Source organism: Poeciliopsis prolifica, unplaced genomic scaffold (assembly GCF_027474105.1).
Source record: "Poeciliopsis prolifica strain line A6 unplaced genomic scaffold, Auburn_PproV2 SCAFFOLD131, whole genome shotgun sequence".
Classification (NCBI taxonomy): domain Eukaryota; kingdom Metazoa; phylum Chordata; class Actinopteri; order Cyprinodontiformes; family Poeciliidae; genus Poeciliopsis; species Poeciliopsis prolifica.
Window position 1 is genome coordinate 546,119 of NW_026562506.1, and position 19,941 is coordinate 566,059.

Consider the following 19,941-nt stretch of genomic DNA (forward strand, 5'->3'; position numbering starts at 1 on the left):
ATATACTCTTACCAACAAAACAGTACAAATAAAACATACAATAACCAAAGTAAAATAAATTAAGATACGAACAGGTCGAGACAATTATCTAGATAACTGGATACAGTGCACTGATTACCATTTACACTTCCGGGTGTTACAACCAGTCTATAGAGGCACAGGTGGCATATTGAGGGACTGAGCGAGTTGGGGGTCACTGAGATCGAGAAAGATGGTCCAGGAACGGCTGCCAAATGCGGCAGAACTTATTAGTGGAGCCTAAAGCATCATACCGTAATTTCTCCAAATGGAGAATCCCAGTAAAATCACTTAACCACACTTTAAACTGAGGAATCTTGTCGGTTTTCCACAATCCTAATATTACTTTCTTAGCCGTTACCATTCCATACATCACAGTCGTTTTGCATAGAGATGCCGCAGTTCTTGAGTGAGGGAGAATATCCAAACAATGCAATCTGGGCATCTGGAACCAACGAGCATCCATACACTTCAGAAAACAAATTAAAATATCACACCAATATTGCAGGAGCCTGGGACATGACCAGAACAGATGTGCCAGGGAGCCATCAGCGGACCTACATCTATCACATTTTGGAGATATTGAGGGGAATATTCTGTGCAATTTCATTTTAGAGTAGTGGAGTCTATGAAACACCTTGAACTGAATTAGCTGATGTCGTACGTTGATAGAACATGACCGGATCCTCCCAAGACCCTTCTCCCAGACCTCACTCCCAATCAGCAATCCCAGCTCCTCCTCCCATGCAGCCCTTAAGGAGTCTGTAGTAAAATTGATTTGCTCTGCAAAGATGTCAACAAAGCTTGAAATTATTATTTTTTTGATTCTGGGGAGCCCAACAGTATTTTACAGATCTTATTTTCTTCTGGGAGAGATACAAAATTCGGGATGTTAGTTCGAACATAATTTCTAATTTGCAGGTATCTAAAAAACTCCGCATCCGGAAGAGAAAAACAGCTCTTCAGCATTGCAAACGAGGCAAACTTTTTGTTAATATACAAATTTTTCAGCGTAATTAGGCCTTTTAGTCTCCAATTTTTAAATGATACATCCGACAGCGATGGGGGAAAAACATTGGGGCATGAACTGAGGTCTCTGGTAGGTTGCAGTATATCTTAATTTGTTTCCATATTTTCAAACAATTTAAAACAACCATATTATTTATTCCATTATTTGTTGGAGATGTTGGCATCGAGAAAAGAAGTGCCGAGAGAGAGCTATTTGTAACACTAGATCTTTCAATAGCCACCCAGGGGAGAGAGTTTGCAGGAAGTTCCTGAGTATCATCTTCCTGCCAATACATCAGGGCCCTTGCATTCGCTGCCCAATAGTAGTGCTGGAAGCAGGGCAATCCCAACCCCCCCCATCCTTCTCGGTTTGTGTAAGTGAGTTTTTGATATTCTATGAGCTTTAAAGCCCCAGACAAAGGGCAAGATTATTGAGTCCAGAGATTTAAAAAAGGCCTTCGTTATGAAAATAGGCAGACCCTGGAAAAGATATAAAAATTTAGGCAAGGACACCATCTTAATAGCATTGATGCGGCCCATCATTGAGAGTGGGAGTGTTCTCCATCTATCAATATCTTCCTAAGGTTATCCACTTTTTCTAAAAAGTTCAACTTGAAGATTTGTTTAGGGTCTTTAGGCAGAATAACTCCAAGATATTTCAGTTTGTCAGTTATCTTAAACAAGAGGTTATCTAAGAATTCAGGAGTGAGTCTAGCACCTAGTGGCATAAATTCACTCTTCTGCCAGTTAATAGTGTAACCTGAAATCTCGCCAAATGATTGAATGAGGTCTAGGAGAATTGGTACTGATTTCTCAGGCTGTGATACAAAAACAACAACATCATCAGCATATAATGAAATGTGATGGTCAATGTTTCCCAGCTGAATTGGTTTGATTAGGGAGTGTTTCCTAATACTAATGGCGAGGGGTTCCATAGCAACCACGAAAAGTAGAGGGCTAAGGGGGCAACCCTGACGGGTTCCTCGATGCAGGAGGAAGGGCTCTGACTTGTCCTGGTTTGTGAGGATAGAGGCAGAGGGTTGCGCATACATTGTTTTAATCCACGACACAAATTTACTACCAAACCCAAATTCCTCAAGTACAGTCAAAATGTAAGGCCACTCCAGTTGGTCAAACGCCTTTTCAGCATCCAGGCAAATAGCAGCTCCCTTAAACTTACTGTCAAATTTGTGATACATAATGTTCGTTAACCGCCTGATATTAAAGAATGAAAACCTTTTAGGGATGAAGCCCGTTTGGTCCGGATGGACAATAGAGGAAATATGTTTATCTAGCCTATTTGCCAGTACTTTAGCGAATATTTTAATGTCGGAGTTCAATAGTGAGATAGGACGATATGATGAGGGCTCTGTCTCCTCCCTACCTTCTTTATGTATTAATGTGATATTAGCTTCATACATAGTGGGGGGAAATTTCCCTGAATCAAGAGAGTGAACGAACATCCTCTGGAGGAGGGAGCAATCTTCTGGGCATATCTCTTATAGAGCTCAGTTCCGAAACCATCTGGTCCTGGGGCCTTGGCATTGGGAAGTGATTTGATTACATCAACAATCTCTTCCACATTAATGTCTGCATTGAGCGCCTCTCGCGCGTCTTCACTCATCTTTGGGAGGTTCAGATCTTTAAGCCAGCTTGAGATATTTCCTTTTGCTTTAGACCTGTATAGTTGCTCATAATATTCCTTAAATGAATCGTTTATATTTCTTGGTTCAATTACAATTTTTCCTGTCTTGGATTTAATTTTATGTATTGCCCTGTTGGCCTGCAAGCCCCGCAGCTGACGAGCCAACAGTTTATGGGGTTTATCACTCAGCTCAAAGTGTTTCTGCTTAATTTTAAACATCTGATCGAGCACCCGCCTGGACAAGATAGTATTATATTCATATTTTAAGATGAGGATGTTTTCTAAAGTCAAAGGATTGGAAGAGGACTTGTAATTAGATTCTAAGCGTGCTAATTCAGTCTCAATTTCTGAGAGGCGTTTCCGTTTTTGTTTTTCAGGAACTTTTCAAAAGAAATAATATGACCCCTGATCACAACTTTGAAAGTTTCCCATAGTGTAGAGTCTGTAACATCTTTTGTATCGTTAGTATCTATAAAGTCAGAAATTTTATATCTAGGAATTTACAGAATGTCTCCTCTGATAGAAGGGATTGGTGGAAACGCCAGAAATATTGTTGTTTCCTATGGCTAATCGAGAGTCAGTGAGATTGGAGAGTGATCAGAGATTAGAAGCGTATGGTATTTGGAGGATATCACATTAGGTATTAGTTTAGCATCCAACAGAAAATAGTCTATTCTTCAATAGGATTTATGCACATTTGAGAAAAAGGAATAGTCCCTGTCCACCGGATGCTGCAGTCTCCAAGCATCAACCAAATCTGTTGTTGTCATGAGGTTGTTCAAAACCACAGAGGAGGAGGGTGGTTGTCTCGTTCGGGCTGATCTATCCAAATGGGTGTCAAGCACGCAATTGAAATCCCCTCCCAAAATTAGGCATGTGTCAGCCAGGTCCGGGACCAGGTTGAATATTTTCCTAACTAAGATACATTAAGAAGCGTGACATGAAAGGAATATAGATAGCCCGTTACCAATATAAATCTGCCATTTGGGTCAGTCACAGTAGAGATGTGTCTGAATGGAACTGTCCTGCGTATCAGAATTGCCACCCCACGAGCTTTACCTGAAAAGGTGGACTGAAAAACTTGGTTTGCCCAACTGCATCTCAGTAACCCCTCCCTCCCTGGCCTTATGTGTGTTTCTTGAAGGTATATAATGTCCGCAGAGAATACTTTAGCCCTTTTTTAGACATGCCCCAAGCCCCTAACATTCCAGCTGGTAAAAGCTATGCCACCGCCTTGCGAATGATACACAGAGATTTTTTAATAGAATGTCTTCAGTGCACTCATGAGTTAGCCTGACCGAGTATTGAAACACATAGAATATTTTTTTAAACATAAAAAACCACAACATTCCCCCAACCCCCCATCCCTCCCAAACAAAGCGAGAGTAAAAGCCCCACATAACCAATAGGGAAGCCGGGCCGCGTGGGCCATACAAATACGAAACCAACTCCACAAAAGGCTCCCTCTCCCACTCAGATTTTACAAACTTAGATTATGATACAAACATTAAGCTGTTATAGAAGTCATTCCGGTCCTCAGTGACCCGAAGCAAAAAGCACATACCACAGTGTCTCCAACTTCCAGATGCTCAGTGATTCTGTAAAGTTTCTGCAAAAACCTCTGCGTCCCGCGGGGAGGAGAACGACTTATCCGTAGAGCCGATGGTGACACGTAAACGTGCTGGGTATAGGATGCCGCACCTCGCTCCTGCAGCCGCTTCTATACGCCGTCGAAAGCCTGCCGCTGCCTCATCACCTCCGCCGGGTAGTCAGGGAAGATGTGAATCGGCTTATCCTTGTGGCGGAGGGGGAACTGCTGACGGGCCAGTCGTAGAATCGTCTCCTTCACATGGAAGTGGTGAATTTGTGCTATCATTGCTCGCGGCCGCGCGTTGTCAGTCAGCCTGGTTCCCAGATGCCGGTCCACCTCCAGCCGCGTGTGAAAATGGTCCGCACCAAGCAGTTCTGGAATGAACTTCGTCAGAAACTCTCTCGGAGATCCACCCTTGATTTTTTCCGGCTATCCGATGATTTTAATATTCTGCCGTCTGCAACGGGCCTCCAAATCGATCAGTTTCACGCGTAGAGCTTCATTCTCCGCCCGCATCCTGGCACTGGTCTCTTCCAGTTTGGAAAGGCGGCCCTCGTGGTTAGATGTAGCTTCTTCCACCTCTTTAATCCGGTCGACGAGGTTTAATAAAGATGCCTGGGTCGAAGCTAGTGCTGCTTCGAGATCGTTAAATTTATCATTCATTGTCTTGCTCATATTATTTATTGCAGCTAGGATGGTGGAGGATCCCGAATTATGCTCACATGCTAGTTCAGCTTCTGTTGCGGTCGTCGCTTGTGTAGCTAGCTCCGACACGTGCTGTCCAGTCGTCTCTTCCGAGGTCTTATCTTGCTTCTTTCCTTTATCCGCCTTGGGTTTAGTCATCCTCGATGTCAAGACAGTCAGTCAGAGCAAGGAGGAACCAAAAAATGAGTGGAATATCAATGCAAATGTAAAATTATTTTGAGCGGTGAGGAGCCGAAAGAAACACGTCTACTCCATACGGTGCTCACTTGCGCTCCCCAATTTCTGTTTAACTTTTGACCAGATTTTTAATTGGAATTTTACCAAGGGTTTTCAGTTCTGAGTAGAATCTGTTCTAAATCTTTATTCTCCAATACTGCCTACAGAGAGGGATCCAGATGAAGAGCTAATTCAATGTCCTTCCATCAAGCATTATAGTTTTTATTACAAAAGTTTATCAGTTTAATTTGTGCAGAGTAGAAGTAATTCTTTAAATGTGGTACATTCATGCCCCCTTTTTCTTTTGAGAGCTGTATGTTTTAAATCAAATTCTCTGCTCTTTTGCTAGCCATGTAAATGTGGAAACCTTGTATCCTACACTACAGATTGCTGTTTTGTAATTTCTACCGGTAGGGCTTGGATCAAGAAGATAAAGCTTGGTAATAGGTTCATTTTCACAGATTCTATTCTTTGGGTTAAACTCATGAAGGAGATGACAGTCCATTGTTATATTTTCAAGCTAATTTTTATTCAGATTGTGGTTTCAACTCTATCTGTAAATAAATAAATCAATCAATCAATCAAATTTTATTTGTATAGCACATTTCAGCTACAAGGCATTTCAAAGTGCTTTACATCATAAACACAAAACACAAAGGCATGCAGCATAGAATAAAATACCAAGTTTTTTTTTTTTTCCCCTTCCCTCCTCTTTCCCTTTCTTCCCCCTTCCCTTTGACACGGAATTTGAGCGCCTGTTACCGCCGGACTCCGCCGTCCGTTTAACCACGGGTATTCGCCGGGCCCCGTTGCCCACAACAGGGGAAAAAAAAAAAAATAAAAAATAATAATTTACATACATATCCACAAAATCAAATCCATACATATTACATTTCAAATGTAACTCTAAACAGGTGCGTTTTTACTTGAGATTTGAAGGAAGTCAGTGTTTCTGCTGTTTTACAGTTTTCTGGAAGTTTGTTCCAAAGTTTTGGTGCGTAGATGCTGAAAGCTGCTTCTCCTCTTTTGGTTCTGGTTCTGGGGATGCAGAGCAGACCAGAACCAGAAGACCTGAGAGTCTGGAAGGTTGATACAACAACAGCAGATCTTTGATGTATTATGGTGCTAAACCGTTCAGTGATTTATAAACTAACAACAGTATTTCAAAATCTATTCTTTGAGCTACAGGGAGCCAGTGGAGGGACTTTAAAACTGCTGTTATGTCTCTATCTTCCTGGTTTTAGTGAGAACAGGCAGCAGCATTCTGGATCAGTTGCAGCTGGAGGATTGATTTGTTGGACATGCCTGTGAAGATGCTGTTGCAATAATCAATGCGACTAAAGACAAACGCATGAATGAGTTTCTCTAGATCTGGCTGAGACATTAGTCCTCTAATCCTGGAGATGTTCTTCAGGTGATAGAAGGCCGACTTTGTTACTGTCTTTATGTGGCTCTGGAGGTTCAAGTCTGAGTCCATCACTACTCCCAGATTTCGGGCCTGATCGCTAGGTTTTAGTTGTAATAACTGAAGCTGTGCATTGACTCTAGTTCTATAGCTCTAGATTTATAGCTCTAGATCTATAGCTCTAGATCTATAGCTCTAGATTTATAGCTCTAGATCTATAGCTCTAGATCGTTCCTCTTTAGGTCCAAAAATAATGACTTCAGTTTTGTTTTTGTTCAGTTGGAGAAAGTTTTGGCACATCCACACATTTATCTGTTCTAAACATTTATTCAGTGATTGGAAGGGGTCAAAGGTCAGCTGGTGACATCATAATGTAGAGCTGTGTGTCATCCGCATAGTTGTGGTAGCTAATATTATTTCCTGTTATGACCTGAGCTAGTGGGAGAATATAAATATTAAATAAGAGGGGTCCTAGGATTGAACCTTGGGGTACTCCACATGTGACCTTTGACCTCTTTGATGAGAAGTTTCCAATTGAAACAAAGAAATAAATGTGTCTTTAATAAAAATAACGGTGTTGTATGAATTGTAATCCAGCTTCTACCAGATGATCCTGACAAGAAGCCACAAGCCAAACAGCTCCAAGCGAGAGCAGACTACCTCATCAAATTACTGAGCAAAGACCTGGCCAAAAGAGAATCACAGAAACAAACTGGAACAGTAGGTCTCATTTTCGTCAGTTTATTCTTCCACATTAAGACCTATTAAAATGTCTTAATGATTAACTTTTTGAATGTTGTCTAGGTTAATTCACGGAAGAAGAAACCAAGAAGAAAAATCAGCAAAACTCTAAAGTCAATAAAGGGGGATGATGTGATCAAGAGCCCATCTTCAGATCTGACTTCAGACAAGAGATCTGATGATGAGAATGAAATTGATGTGGAAAAGGTAAACTTGAATCCTATTTGCCTATTTTGTTATTTACTGCCTTAAATCTTAGTTTTTATGGGTATTGTAACATGGTTTACTGTTTTAGAGGATGGCAACCGGGAGGACTCCAACCAAACATGTTCAAGAAGACAAGTTAAAGGGAAAGGACAGTTATGATGAGGATCATGAGCATCAAGCTTCTTCATCAGAGGAGAGAGACTGTGACGAAAAAGAGGGAAAAAAAGAAGAGGCTGAAAGCTGTGACATTAAAGAGAGAAAGGAGCCAGTACAGAAACAGGAGGATGACAACGGAGAAAAGGTGGTAAAAGTTGTTTAATGACAAACTGAACAACTATGTTTTGTTCATAAATTAAGAATATCTAACTTTGATTCCTAATTCTTTTCATCAGATTGAAGTAAAAACCGAGGTACGAGAAAGGACAAAGAGAGCTTCAAACTTATCAGTTCAGAAGGCATATACTGCAGATAATGTGCCAGTATGTGAGGAATCTGAGGAATTGGACCAAAGAACTTTCAGCGTGGTATGTTGATCAGTGCTCCAGTTTTATTCAGTCACATTGGATATAAACTGAAGTAGTGAAGTAAACAGCATGTGTTGACACAAGAGGATAGGACAGCAGATGTGACTTATCACAATATTCTTATTCAAGTGTGTGAACCCATAAGCCCTTTTAAAAATGAGAAATTAACTGGATTTTGAAAATAAGACTAGGTCACAGCAATGTGTCATTATTTTCGGTTTACAAACTGTAAACTGTTTTTAACATCTAAGATTTCTGTAAAAGTGGCCAGCATTACTAAACAGACATAACTTATTGTGAGAAGTTATTGAAGTCAAAGCTGAATTTAACCCTTTCATGCATGAATCATGATCCTTTGTGTCTGAATTTTTTTTTTTCCTAATTTCTTAGATTTTTTTTTAAGGCATAAAATAAGGTAGGGAAAACATATTTGTAAAAAAAAACAAAAAACTGATCAATTATAATTTTCTCCAAATACAACATTATTTGAAAAATGCATCAGTAGTATTCTTTAGGGGTTAACTGATGTCACAATACTTTTTTGTTACCTGCAAGAGATGTCTACAACAGTCGTCCCCAACCCCCGGGCCACAGACCAGTACTGGTCCATGGACCAATTGCTGCTGGGCCGCACAAGAAATAATTCATATTTCCGTTTAAATAATCCTTCAGACTCATTATCTGAGTCTGAAGGATCTTTTATTTTGAGAATCCTTTAGCTGGATTCTCTCGGTTACGTCAACATTGAGCCCACAAGCAGCACAGTGAGTAAGAAACAGATCAGATTCTTTGGAAAGTTTCTTTACGAAGGGGAAAAGGCCCAGAGAAGAGACATGAGAATGGATTTACCCCAGTAAGTGATTCCCACATTCCAAGCCCGCTCCAACCGGCTCGCTAATGAGGGAGCCGGTTGGGAACGAAGCCTTCAAACTGCTTCGCCGTTTACATGACAGTGATCCAACAAAAATGACACTTTTGTTCCATTTCTGTTAACACATTTACATGAATACATGTAAATGTGTTAACAGAAATGGAACAGTGCACCTCGAGTGTTATTGTCCTCCATCAATCCCAGATGGACTGCAGAGAAACAAGCTCAGGGCTCCCATTCATTTGTCATTATCAAGAGTTAAAATTTTCATGAAAATAAGTTTGTTTGTGTTTTTTTTTTTGTGGCACGTGTATCTTATTTTGAAGTGATGTGTAAATGTTGCTATTGCAAACAAAGTCAGCGAGGGCAGTGGTCGAGACGAGAGCTTGAGTTTTAAATCATGCCATCTGGTTCACATGGCATGATTTCAGAAATATTGGCCGATTTCCCAAACCTCTGTTACCACACCCAACACGAGCCGGTAAAAGAACAACAGGTTCGATGGGTTCATGTGTCCAGCTACACGGCAGGAGCAACACACCGCACACACGAGCCGATTTCACTCAAACATCCCAATTCCAGAAAATCCCGTGAAATCCCCAACATACCATAGGTGAATTTAAAATAAACAAAGTGGGATGAATGACGATGTAGAAACAGTGATGTTTGTGGACTCATTTTAAGCAATAAAAGACGTAACAAATAGAAACGAAAAGGCGTTGAATAAATGGTTGGGGGTGCTCGTCACTTCCCCCTGACCCCCAACCTCCGATTTTCAACGTCCAGCAGTGTGTGGTCGTGCTTTGTGTTAACGTGTGACTGTCTTGGCCCTTTTATCGCAGCCTGTTGAACGTGTCAGGTAGTCAATCAGAAAGGGCAGTGACATAAGAACATAGGGAATCGCAAATAGTTTATTACAAATGTTTATTACAATATGTGAAAGTCTCTGTAATATATGTTTACTATATATTATGTTTATTCATAACTCACCTCCAAATCATAGTGCAGCAAATAGAGTGGCTGCTCCCTTTTATCAAGCACCTTTTCTTTTTGTTTCGTCTTTTATCGCTTAAAATGAGTCCACAAACTATCACTAAGCGTAATCCGAGTTTGATTATTCGAAATTCACTGTGATATGTTGGGGGTTTTAATGGATTCTCTTCAGGAATCGGGATGTTCGTGACTGGAATTCGTTGTGTGTGGTGTGTTGCTCCTGCCTTGTGGCTGGACACACAAACCGACCGAACCTGTTGGACTTTTATCGGCTCGTGTTGTCTGTGGTCACAGAGATTTGGGAAATTGGCTGATAATCCTTAAATCATGCCATGTGAACCAGACCTAAGACTCACAAGCTCTAGTCCTCTCCTCTCGTCTCGACCGCTGCCTTAACGCTCTCTGACTCTGGTCACTATGGTAAGAGTTTTGTAGCCAGGTAAGAGGGTGAACAGAGTAAAAAGAACTGGACTATTCACACATTTCCTTTGACTGGTGCAAAGGAAATGTGGTGCAACCCCAAATATTTTTCCATCGTGCTAATTAGAAATTTGTAACCAGATTGTTCCCACTCTAAAGCCTTGCCTAAATATAATTGTCTGTAAGGGGATATAGACAGAACCTTTTGTTGTATAAGTCTACAGGTGTCTTTTTCAACATTTGTGCACCACACAGTGAAGGCAAAGAATTCAAAGCCTTTCAGTGACTAGTCTGCAGGAAAAGAAAGAAAATCAAAATGGTTGCCTTTGTGACTTTTCCCACTTTTTTGAGAGTTTCAGAACATAATATAGGTTTCATGCAACATAGATAAAGATGCAAGCAGTTGCTGCTCACAGTAGCATCCAAATAATCCCAGTGCTTATTCCATTGTAACCAAACAGCTTTAAACAGAAGGACGCAGATTCAAGACAAAAGTCTAACAGAGTAGATTTGGCTTAAAAAGCTTTGATCTTACATGTATGTGATTGTACTTTTGTTTGTTACTTGAACAAAGTGTCTGTTTAATGTTGCAGTGTAAAGAGAGAATGCGTCCAGTCAAAGCTGCCCTGAAGCAGTTGGACAGACCAGAGAAAGGACTGTCGGAGCGCGAGCAGCTGGAGCACACCAGACAATGCCTCATAAAGATTGGAGACCACATCACTCAGTGTTTGAAGGAATATTCAAATCCTGATCAGATCAAGCAGTGGAGAAAGTTAGTTTTTACATTGCAATCTGTTCATTTTCTCAAATCAAAATACTATAAATTTCAATGCAAGAGTTAATTGATAGTATGCTACAGATTCTGACCAAAGTGGTTAGTCATTGAACAACATGACATTCATTTTGTTTTACAGGAACCTGTGGATATTTGTCTCTAAATTCACAGAGTTTGATGCAAGAAAACTACACAAACTCTATAAGCATGCAATCAAGAAAAGACAAGAAAATGCCCAAGTATGTAAAATCATTGAATTAAACCTTATTCTTCTCCTCTTGACATTAAATGCTTAAAGAAAAGGCAACAGGATCTCTCTTATTAAAATTGTTTCACCTGTCATCCATCGATCAGTTTTGGTCTGAACATGGTTGGAAGTAACAGACTTATTAGCTCAGACATGTTCTGTGGAGGTTTTTAAAGCACATTTAAGAAACACTTGTTCACTCAGTCCTGTCTGTTTTGAATCCTATTGTTTTGTTTCATTGGTCTATTTGCATTTTTTTTATTTTCTCCTTGTAAATGTGCAGCGCTTTGTTTGAAAGCCCTTTGTAAATACTTATCATTGTCATTAGGCCCGAGCAGCGAAAGCGCTGCCAAGGCCTGTTGTAACTGTGCCGTTTCTTATTATGCTTTCGTCAAATGAGTTGGCTTTTTGGAGACTTTAGCATTCAAAAGCTCACCACATTTCACTCTAAATTGTCACACAACTAACGTTTTTGGATTCCAGTGGAATTGTAAGTGGGTGTGGCCAAAATGCTCTACAGTTCCCCCTAAAGTGAGCTCTTGGAGGTACCCCCTAAAATGTATAAAAAGATGGCCATTTTGGGTCAAAGGTCAAATTTAGTTGATTTTACATTTTACTCACATTGAACTTTAACGAACTCGTAGGGATTTTGACCTATCAGCTTCGTTTTTGGTCAAGATGCAGTTAAGGGGTGGGGCTTTAAAAGTGATTAAGAAAATTTAGTTTTATATATGTTCAGGAGGTGCAGCAAAGTTGGTGTTCTCGCCAACTTTGCTAAGATGAAGCGTTAGAACTTTTGCATAAAAAGGTCAATTGGCACCAAACTTGGCATGAGTGATCCTGGTTGGCTGTTTGATGTTCCTATGTCATTATAGTCTGACGACATCTAAGCCACGCTCCTCTCAGAACAGGAAATTACTTTTTACTTGGAAAGCTCTGTTTCTGACCCCCTTGAACTAATCAACATAATCTTGTGTCAGAAGACATATAAGGTAAGGTGATTTTATTTATATAGCACATTTTCAGCAACAAGACAATACAAAGTGCTTTACAGAAATTAAAACGAATACAAACCAGAGGAAAGAGAAAAAGAAGAAAAAGCTAATAATGTTCATCCAAAATAAATAAACTAGATACTCCCTTTTCAGGGTTGGTAGATAACTATAATAAGTATCCTCTAGTCTGTTGTTGTTGTTGCTAAGGTAGTTTTTCTGCATTCTAAGTTTTAATCCCTGTTCTGGGTGCTGAATAAAGTGTAAGTAAGTATGCTCTGGACTTCTGGGTTGCTAGATGAGTAGAAGTATTCTCTGGACTTTATAAGTGCGCTCTACATTTGTAAAAGTAATGAGTACTCCACAGTTTCTAAGTAATATAAAAAAGGTGCAGACAAACTAGTTATCTTTTCGATATTTTTTAGATAACTAGTTGGTCTCACTTGCTTTAAAGCACAGAGTTTTCGTTGGAGGGCGTGGCAGTGGCGGCACAGCGAAATGACAGGTGACGGCGTTGCCATATGTTTGGCTCTACACCAAGCAACACCAAACTCACTGTGATCAATCCTTGTCCATCCCCCGACAGGAATACAGTCCAATATTTGGGGGGCGTGGCCTAATTCCTCCACAACGCCCTCTGGAATATTTTTTAAAAATCAGCCCCAGTCATGCTTTGACCGAGAATTATGAAATTTGGTATACATGTATATCTTATCAGGACCCACAAAAAAAAGTCTCTTGGAGCCATGGTCCAAACCCAACAGGAAGTAAGCCATTTTGGATCAAAACCCCCACCTCGTCTTTTTTTATGTCATATCTGATCAAACTCAATCTGCACAGTCTTGAGGCTTGAAGGTCAAACGATATCCTCGGATTTTTCTGCTGGATGTCTTACTTTTACTCTTTGATTCATATAGGTTTGAACCTGTGCCAAGTGACAAACAATGAGATCATGATGAATTCTCTCAACGCTGGCTGAACAATGTAGGCGTTACTTAATGGCGAATATCAATCCCTTGTTGTATTCATACAGTTGTCTCTAAATCAAATGCATCATCTGATTTGCACCAAACTTTAGAGGTTCACAAAAATCAGTCATTTAAAGAGCCCAATAGAATTAAATAGCAATTTGACTCCATTGTGCCCCCTGGGTTATTCCATACCTCCTCACTACATCAGCTGATCTGCACCAGATTTTTTGTGTATTGTCAGAAAGCACTGCTGAACACATCAATGTGTATCGCCTAGCGGACGGGTGCAGGAGCTGTGCAAGACCGTTGACGGTGGCTGACGGATGCCGTTGCTGGAGCTCCTGCGGTTTCCGTGAGGCTGGTGCGGCATTAAACTGTGAGGGCCGTTTGAGGCTGCTTGCAGCTTTAATTATTCGAATAATTTTTCTTATATTACCATTATTACTATATATTGAATTCAGAGCAATGATATTAAGTCAATGCTGGACAACATAAAATCTGAACCCACCTGCTCTGTTTAGTTTTTGTTTTGATGGCTTCTCTCACGCATCTCACAAGTTCCTTCCCTGTCAAAAATGTGCACAATGCTGTCACCAAACGAGTATTCTTTGTCTTTAAGAAGTATGTTACTTCCAGCCATTTTCAGAACTTAAAGAAGACTTTTGGATTTAAGGTAAATCATGTTAAAGGAACAAGAAAAGTATTCCAATGATCTGTGCATTCATTGTCATGTCCAGGACAATTGCCAGGGTATTGTCATCTTAATAGAATATTACTATTGTGTCTCTAGACTGTGGAGCAGAACACGAAAGCTATAAACACTCAAGGTTATAAGCATGGAGGTAAGTGTCTTTTGAACGTATAATAATATCAAGAAACCACTGTTGATTCATTTTGGATATGTTTTTTGTGCATAGATGTTGAACGACTGAAGGACAGCTCCCACCAAGATGACAGCAGCAGAGATAGCTACTGCTCAGACAGACATCAGCCTTCAGGTAGATACTCTGAAAGCAGCAGCAATAAAGACAGACATGGCTCTGAGTACCACAAGAAGTCCAGTGTGGTGGACTCCAGGAAAAGACCATACTCTTCTTTCAGCAATGGGAAAGACCACAGAGATCATTATAAGACAGACATTCGAGACAGACAGGACAGGTAAGCATGAACATTCACATAAGAAGACACTTCTTATCTTTCTTAACTTTAAAGTAGAAGGAGAATAAGAAATTGACCATTACTTGCCTTTCATACATTTATCGGTAATTGGCCTTGCCTGACTATTGTTAAATAGGCATGTCTTGGAGCAGCTGCTCTGTTGACACAGTGACAGTCTGTCATTGAGCTATATCGAGGTTCTGGAGGACAGTGATTATTCTGTAAATGTACAAGTGCTTTCTAACTTTTGGAAAACTTAACTAGTTCTGAAAATGGTAAGATAATTTTTTTTTAGTTTTCAAGCATTTCTAACAAAGTGGGTAGATCCGAGAGACTCTGCCAAGTATGGGGATGAGTGGCTGTGACCTGGACAAAATAAACACTTTTCTCTAATTAAATACATTGTCACTATATTTATCAAATGTTCAGACTCCTCGGGTGACTTTTTTTCAAAACAACAACTACTAATAAATCTAGTGTTTCTTTTTCTGTTGTTTGCTGACTTTTATGGCGACAATGCTCTATGGCTCAGCCTGAACAAGCTTCAACTTCTGCCATTAGCCTCTTTGCTTCCTCAGCATTGCAGCCAGTCTCATACAGTCATCATATCATATCTAGACAGTTTATCAGCAGGGAAAATGGATATGGGTGTGAGAGGGAAACCTTCATGATTTGGGGCCTCAGTTTGCAGCTGTCACTAAAAATTCCCATTTGGAAAAATGTAGAAAATGCGGTGCACAAAAAGATTCAGACGTATAAAACCGTGGGCATGCCTGCACCTCTTTTTATGCATCCCAATTTGTTTAAACAATAAAAGATTCAAAACATGAGTTTGATGCTCCTTAGGTTAAATAACATTGAATAGGATCAGATTTTAGTGTATTTAGGTGAGATTTGCCACTTGGTAGTTTATTGTCCACAAACACGTTTGTGTGACTGCCTCACATTTTGACAGCAAGTAAAAATGCCACGTTCACTTTTATACATGCCAACTTGTGTGAATCAGCCATGTGAAACTAATGAGCTAATTTCACACAGAATCATATACGTTTTACTCCAGCAAGTATTTCCCAAATTTCACTTTGGAAATAAATTATGAAACAACTTGTGCATGGGCAAATTTGGGGTTACATTAACCCTAACCCTAACCCTATCTTCAGAGTATCTTTTTGAAGATAGATACTCTGAAAGTAGCATATATATGCATATGTTTTGTCCGTATGCTTACTTTGTACATAAGGCCCTCAAGCCGTATTTCTAACAGCTTCTGTGTTCGATTTAGTAAAATCTGGGAGAGGGAGAGTAGTTCAACTGGCCAACCTAAAAAGCAATAAGTTGCAATTGCAATTTACTCATTTGTGTTTATGAACAAAGAAAGTTCAATGTCAAAGATTCAACTCAGAGCATCAGATTGTTGCTGTGGAACAGCAACAGAGATCTGAGCTTTGCCTGTGACATCTGTGGTCACATCTACTTCTACAGCAACAAATGGGGCTGCACTGATGTAATTAGAAATGATATAAAAAGGACATCACTGACTGTTTCAATTAAATCATTCTGTATTCTGTTAGGCTAGCAAGACATTTGGAGACATTACTGTATTTTCTGGCTTGTCTGTCATCTTTTCTCAGCAAAGACATGTAAAAGTTCATAGTTGCCACGATTAGCTGAGCCCATGCTCTCATCATTTCCACAAAATGCCAGCTGCTATTTGGCAAGGAAGCAAGTTGCATTGATGAGCGCTTTAAAATCTCTCGATTCTCCTTTACCCAAGGATACTGACATGGAGCCTCCGCTGTTCATCTAAAGTCAAATCTATCCTCGACGTCCCAAACATTTTCAGGCTTTGAATGTGAGCGGTTGACCGCTCATGTGTAGAGAGGCTTCTTTGCAAATTCTTTGGCAACCCTAACCCACAAGTGGAAAACAGAAGGCAAGGGAAACATAAACGATGATTTCTGACAGAACATCCACAAAGCTAATCTTTTTTGTGTTCCATTCGAAAAGAGCTGGTAACCTTCTGTTTTGTACTTTGAAGCATACCTTTGTTGTTCTTCTTCCTTTACTTATTATTTCCTGTTTAGTTTGAAAATTTCTTTCGAAAACTCTTTAAATTTAGAGATGTATGATATTTTATTGGTGACGTACAGACAGGAGTAGCATGCTTTCATAGACTGGCAGCCGGTGCAGTTAACCAGACCAACGCCAGGTGAGGCTCGGCTCACTGCTGCCTCACCTGCTTCACTTCTGAGCATTTGAATGGAAAAATGTGAAAAGTCAGCGATTTTGAGAAAAACATAATCAGAATTTGTTAAGCTAAATGAAAAATAGGTCCTTTATAATACAAACCACTGGGTGAAAATATACAATATATTATGATAAATATATATCGCTATTATGTTTCCATGATGACCTCAGACATTAGTAGCTGTATGGAGTTATTTTGAGGGAAGAATAAATTTACACTTTTATATAAGTTTATATATATATAAGTTTATATTATATATATTGTAGGGTTGCAATCAAAAAAATCAAACAAAGTCCAGAAGTTATAGAGCTTTCATTCGTTTTATCTCTTTTTCCAAAAACATTTCCAACCAGTTACAGCATGACATGTTCACACACAAGAGGGAGAATCTCCTCTGATCTAACACACCTGCCTTTTAAACATTGGCTCTTCCTTGACTAATTAAGGGGTGGAGTCAACATTTACAAGTGAAAAAAAAAACATTTGTACTTCACTATATTCCTAGAAAGAAATTTACATTTCAACTAATAACCTTCAAAACTAAAACAAAAACAATCTGGGCCCCAAATTAAATCCAAGCACATCTCCCTTCCCTCTCAAACAACAGATTCTGAGGTTGATTGAAACACCAGGTCCTGGTCAGCACTGCTCATGGCAACACCTGACCAGGTGACCTCAAAGAAGAAAATGATTAAAACAAAAACACCAAACAAAGCAAGTTGCTTCCTCCAAACAAAATACACTTAATAAATAAATTGGAATATAGCAGCACAAACACATCACCTTTTAGGGAGGGGTAAATCCCTCACACACACACATATATATATATATATATATATATATATATATATAATATATATATATATATATATATATATATATATATATATATATATATATGTGTATGTGTGTGTGTGTGTGTGTGTGTGTGTGTGTGTGTGTGTCTAAAGACCCTTTCCAAGACATTAGAATATCATGGAAAAGTTATTTCATTCTACTGAAAAAGTTAAACTTTCATAGGTTATAGATTCAGGGCCCACTTTAAACAATTCACAGTATTTGTTCATAATTTGTGCTTCCAGCTTATAAAACTACCTCAAAGAGTAATTCAAAAACTTTGAATACTCTGAAGAAATCATCCTAAGCTACTTCTCAGTTTTTGCATCAAAAAGTGATAAAAATTCAAATATTGTACCTATTGTATTCAGTTGAAGAATATTTCCAAAAATTCTTGCTGTGTTCTAGTTTGAGCTTTTCTCGTCCCTATCCATTTTGGAGGAAGTCGTCTGCTGTCTTCCTCCTGTTTTAATGCTCCCTGACGGTGATTTTTGCTCAATTTTAATTACTTCCATTTTCCTTTTTGATGGGTGGAAATAAAGCAGCTTGAACCGCCATCAAAACAACGTTTGTGATCTCAAAAGCATGTGGTCAGTTTATACACCTTGCTTAAGATTTGTTTTTGAAACAATTTAGTTTGTAAACGTTAACTAATCATAGAAATCATAGTCAAGAAAAGCTGAGAAGTAAAGACAGATCCATATGTGACTATTATCTGCTCCAGGTTTACCCAGTTGATTCTGATGTGTTTCAGGTATTATAACGACAATAAACATAGGAAACTGGAGGAATTCCGCACCAACAGAGACCATCGGCAGGAGATGAAGGAGCTTTCTCATTCAGACTACCGTTCTTCCTACCGTTACCATTCAGACTGGCAAACAGAACAGAGAGCGTCAGCAAGTGGAACACGTTCTCCTCGAGATGAACGCTCACCTTGTGAGTCTCACTCACCATTTGACTACTCATCAGATCACAAGAGTACGCCTGAGCAGAACTGGAGCAACCGTAAGACATAACAGGAGCTGCTTGGTTCTACAGCAACAGTCCTAGACTCGGCAACTCAGTAAATGCCTTAGGCTGATTAGGGTTCCCTGTCATAAAGCTGTTTGAAGGGCTGTTTCAGTCTCTTCACTTCATTATTTCAGTAACAGTAACCTGTGAACCCTCTCAGAAAGAGAAAACGCAAAGGACTTGTTGCTCCATTAGACTCTACGGCTCTCAACAAAACGTTGTTACTATCCTAAAGCTTGAAGTGGACATAATTGACCCTTTATGCTGCCTTCAATTCCTCCCAGCAAATGACACTGGATCTTATTTTTGACTTCCCTCAGTCCTTGTCTTTGTATTCAGACTTAATGTGATCATGTTCCTTATTTAAGAGTTAAGACGGGAAGATGGCACTTCTCACGTGAACCGTGACACTTGGTGATGTAGAGCTGTCTGGTTTATTCCAGTATGGACTCAGGCTCAACACCTGCAGTACCTCATTTACAACATTTTTTTTTTCAGTTTTTCCCACCAGCAACTTTGTAAATTGTTTAATAAGATAAATAGAAAATTGCAACCTGGATTTTTTTACATAAAGTAATGCTTTTGTACATATTTTTTTATGTTTACTTCTGTAAAATAGTGAATCAGTGAACTGTTTCCTCAGGCTTATTATTATGACTCCACGTTTCTCTTAACTCAGGCTTTTTTCATCATTCTATCAGTGAGTTTTTTGTCAGAAATAATCAGAATGTATTTTTAATGGGAATGCTCAATTTATTCACTACTGCAAAGTTCTTTGGTGTAGTGAAATGAAAAGTGAAAGCTGACCTCCATTACATTTTTATTGTGTAGTTTCAGCAAAAGCCCCTGTAAGAATTAAAATCAACTTGATTTTTATTTTTTACTTTTCAATTTATTTTCCATGTAGGCAATAATATTGTCAATGTGTCTATGCAGCCAAGTATATTTGTTGTGAATCACCTAACTGAATGAAGTCACTGTTGAGGTTTAAACTTGTATAAATTTCCTATATATTTCCAAAGGAATTTACACTGAAAGTGCATGCATTTTTATGGGCTGTTTTTATATGGTTTTATAAAATCATTAAAATATGTCACTGTCTTCAGATGCAAACTTTTTTTTTTAACAAACTGCTGTTTTACTCTGTTTTGACTCAATGTAGGGTTAGTCAGTGACATCAGCCATCAGAGGCATGTAACAGTAGTTTCAGTCCACAAACCAATTTCATCACTTGTGATTTCCATAATGCAACAGAAGATTAGTGACCTTTGTCATCTGAATTTATATCAAGTCCAGCATGTTGAGTCCTGTAGCCAAACTGATTCCAATGAGGTTCCATCTCAGCACCAACTTTA

At 39.2% G+C, this 19,941-nt stretch overlaps 1 protein-coding gene across 1 annotated transcript in view; it reads left to right on the forward strand.

Annotated features, from left to right (window-relative positions):
* The window catches only part of chd1 (chromodomain helicase DNA binding protein 1), a 63,012-nt gene extending 43,321 nt beyond the window's left edge, over positions 1 to 19,691 (forward strand). The window contains exons 27-35 of the mRNA XM_055024851.1: positions 7,186 to 7,308; positions 7,393 to 7,536; positions 7,625 to 7,837; positions 7,929 to 8,060; positions 10,938 to 11,116; positions 11,259 to 11,358; positions 14,120 to 14,171; positions 14,247 to 14,487; positions 18,327 to 19,691. Coding sequence (XP_054880826.1) covers positions 7,186 to 7,308; positions 7,393 to 7,536; positions 7,625 to 7,837; positions 7,929 to 8,060; positions 10,938 to 11,116; positions 11,259 to 11,358; positions 14,120 to 14,171; positions 14,247 to 14,487; positions 18,327 to 18,591 — 1,449 coding nt within the window. The 3' untranslated portion in view covers positions 18,592 to 19,691. The remainder of the gene's footprint in view (positions 1 to 7,185; positions 7,309 to 7,392; positions 7,537 to 7,624; positions 7,838 to 7,928; positions 8,061 to 10,937; positions 11,117 to 11,258; positions 11,359 to 14,119; positions 14,172 to 14,246; positions 14,488 to 18,326) is intronic.
* The last annotated feature ends 250 nt before the right edge of the window (positions 19,692 to 19,941 follow it).